The following is a 2,677-nucleotide window of genomic DNA, read 5'->3' as shown; positions in this document are numbered from 1 at the left end:
TATTATTATTATTATTATTATTATTATTATTATTATTATTATTATTATTATTATTATTATTATTATTATTATTAGGCGGCGAGCTGGCAGAATCGTTAGCACGCTGGACGAAATGTTTAGCGGTATTTCACCCGTCGTTACGTTCCGAGTTCAAATTCGGCCGAGGTCAACTTTACCTTTCATCCTTTCGGGGGCCGATAAATCAAGTACCAGTTGTGTACTGAGACCGATCTAATCGACTGCCCCCCCTCCCTCACATTTTAGGCCTTTTGCTATAGTAGAAAGGATCATTATTATGATACTCGACGTCGTAAGCGACGGAGTGCCAACAACAACAACAACGTCCAGTGTCCAAGCGTTGCTGACTTGTGGTGAGTGGGACAGATGCGTCTATCGACCGAGTTCATAATGATGGTTGCTCCGTTGCCCTCCTTTAACCGGGCAGCAAAGCAGTTTTTCTCTACCTGATAGTTGTGGCGAAAGAGGTTGTCTGGCTGAAAGGAACGAGGACAGAGACATTCCTCCTTTTAATCCTAGATCTCCGCCATTCAGGCAGATCTCCGCCATTCAAGCAGATCTCCGCCATCTTGGCAAATCCCACCATCCTGCTCATCGTTACATTAATGAGACTGTGCAGACAGTAAAGAGTGAGAAAAATCCCAGGAATCGGAAATATAGCCTCACATCAATCCACTGGTATATGCTTGGACGGAATGAAGTAGTTTTATCAAATATGGGAAGAAAAGAACAAAGAATACAAGATGGAGAAATAAAGGAAGGAAGAAAATAAGTAAATTTGTCTCACCCTCATTGCGCATCCCGTGGGTATTGGATAAGCTAAACCCACTCCGAAACCAAATATGAGACCGTATGTGATGAGACAGGATGCGAAGCTGTGATTCACGCTGAAATAAGTTAACAGAACACCACTACTGCAAGAGAAAGAGAAGAAATGAGGGAGAGAGAGAGAGAGAGAGAAAGAGAAAGAGAGAGAGAGAAACAATAAAAAAAAAACAGCTGAATACACGAAAGAATGAGAGAGAGAGAGAGAGAGAGAGACAAAGAGAGAGAGAGAGAGAGAGAGGTGTATGACTGAAAATGAAAATATACACAATTTCAACAAAATATACACACGTGAAAGAAAGTCTCCTTTCTGTCTGTCATGGATGACACCAGATAAGAAAGAAAAGGCACATATTTTCTACTCTAGGCACAAGGCCCGAGATTTTGGTGGAGGGAGCCAGTCGATTTAGATGGACCCCAGTACGCAACTGGTACTTAGTTTATCGACCCAGAAAGGATAAAAGGCAAAATCGACCTCGGCAGTTTAAGTCGATTACATCGACCCCAGTGCGTAACTGGTGCTTAATTTATCGACCCCGAGCTCGCCACCTTAACAAAAGGCACATATTTTACGTTATGTTAACAAGCAAAAATGTGTCCTCAACATATGATGTAGAGAAATGGTTCTTGACCAGCGTCCATATGAGCCTCGGCAGCTCATATAAGATTTAGTTGTTGAAAATTATCCACAATAAATCGGTTTCTACAATACACAAACATTTTAACATTATTTTCATACAACTTCTAAAAATATTTCATTATAAAAATATAATGGGGTATTTAAAACAAAAGCATCAAATGGCTATGGAGTTCCAGCAGAGTAAAATGGGAATCAAAGTGGTTCATAAGCAAAAAATGGTGTAGAATTTATATTTATTTTGCTAAAAAGAATGGTTTACGTATAATGTTTTAAGACCAGCTGATTCGAATTTGTATTTGGAGTCTGTGTTGCGACGCAGACACACAATCACGAACATAGCCACATATGCGTACAGACACACACACACACGTACAGACACACACACATGCGCACAGATACACATACGCACAAACATATACACACAAACACACAGGCAGACAGACTCCCACAGACACACAATCATACACATGCACACACAGTAGAAATGCGTACTTCTGGCAGCCTTACCTCATTATCCAGGCTCCTGCAAGTGTTGTCAGCCTTGGTCCTATCAATCGTTCTAACATCCCTCCGAGGAATCCTGTGGTTCCTTGACCCAGGAGTACCATAGCAAAAATCCATATAGATTCATTATATTGAAGGTCGGGTGCTACTTTCCTGTCTCTCATATAAGACACTATATAAGGAGCAAAATTTCCTAGAATCGCAGAATAGAAAATTTAAAAAAAAGTCTATTAAAATATTAAAAGACGGGAGAAATTCGGAGAATTATTGAGAAATATTTCTTTCATCAATAATAATTGAAAATCTTGCTAGGATATTGCGCAGGCGTGGCGGTGTGGTAAGAAGCTTGCTTCCCAGTCACATGGTTCCAGGTTCAGCCCTACTGCATGGCACCTTGGGCAAATGTCTTCTACTATAGTCACAAGTCTTGTGAGTGGATTTGGTAGACGGAAGCTTGATATATATATATATATCGTGGCATTCCGCCGGTTACGACGGCGAGTGTTCCAGTTGATCCGATCAACGGAACAGCCTACTCGTGAAATCAATGTGCAAGCGGCTGAGCACTCCACAGACACGTGTAGCCTTAACGTAGTTCTCAAGGAAATTCAGCGTGATACAGTGTGTAACAAGGCTGGCCCCTTTGAAATACGAGTACAACAGAAACAGGAAGAAAGAGTGAGAGAAAGT

General features: G+C 41.0%; 1 protein-coding gene across 1 annotated transcript in view; it reads right to left on the bottom strand.

Annotated features, from left to right (window-relative positions):
• LOC106872020 (L-lactate transporter) overlaps positions 1-2,175 on the bottom strand; it is an 18,362-nt gene extending 16,187 nt beyond the window's left edge. Inside the window, exons 1-2 of the mRNA XM_052967694.1 lie at positions 1,991-2,175; positions 806-932 (exon numbers count right to left, since the gene is read on the bottom strand). Coding sequence (XP_052823654.1) covers positions 806-932; positions 1,991-2,151 — 288 coding nt within the window. The 5' untranslated portion in view covers positions 2,152-2,175. The remainder of the gene's footprint in view (positions 1-805; positions 933-1,990) is intronic.
• Between the last annotated feature and the right edge of the window lie 502 nt (positions 2,176-2,677).

Source organism: Octopus bimaculoides, chromosome 4, assembly GCF_001194135.2.
Source record: "Octopus bimaculoides isolate UCB-OBI-ISO-001 chromosome 4, ASM119413v2, whole genome shotgun sequence".
Classification (NCBI taxonomy): Eukaryota; Metazoa; Mollusca; class Cephalopoda; order Octopoda; family Octopodidae; genus Octopus; species Octopus bimaculoides.
This window is presented reverse-complemented; position numbering and strand designations above follow the sequence as displayed.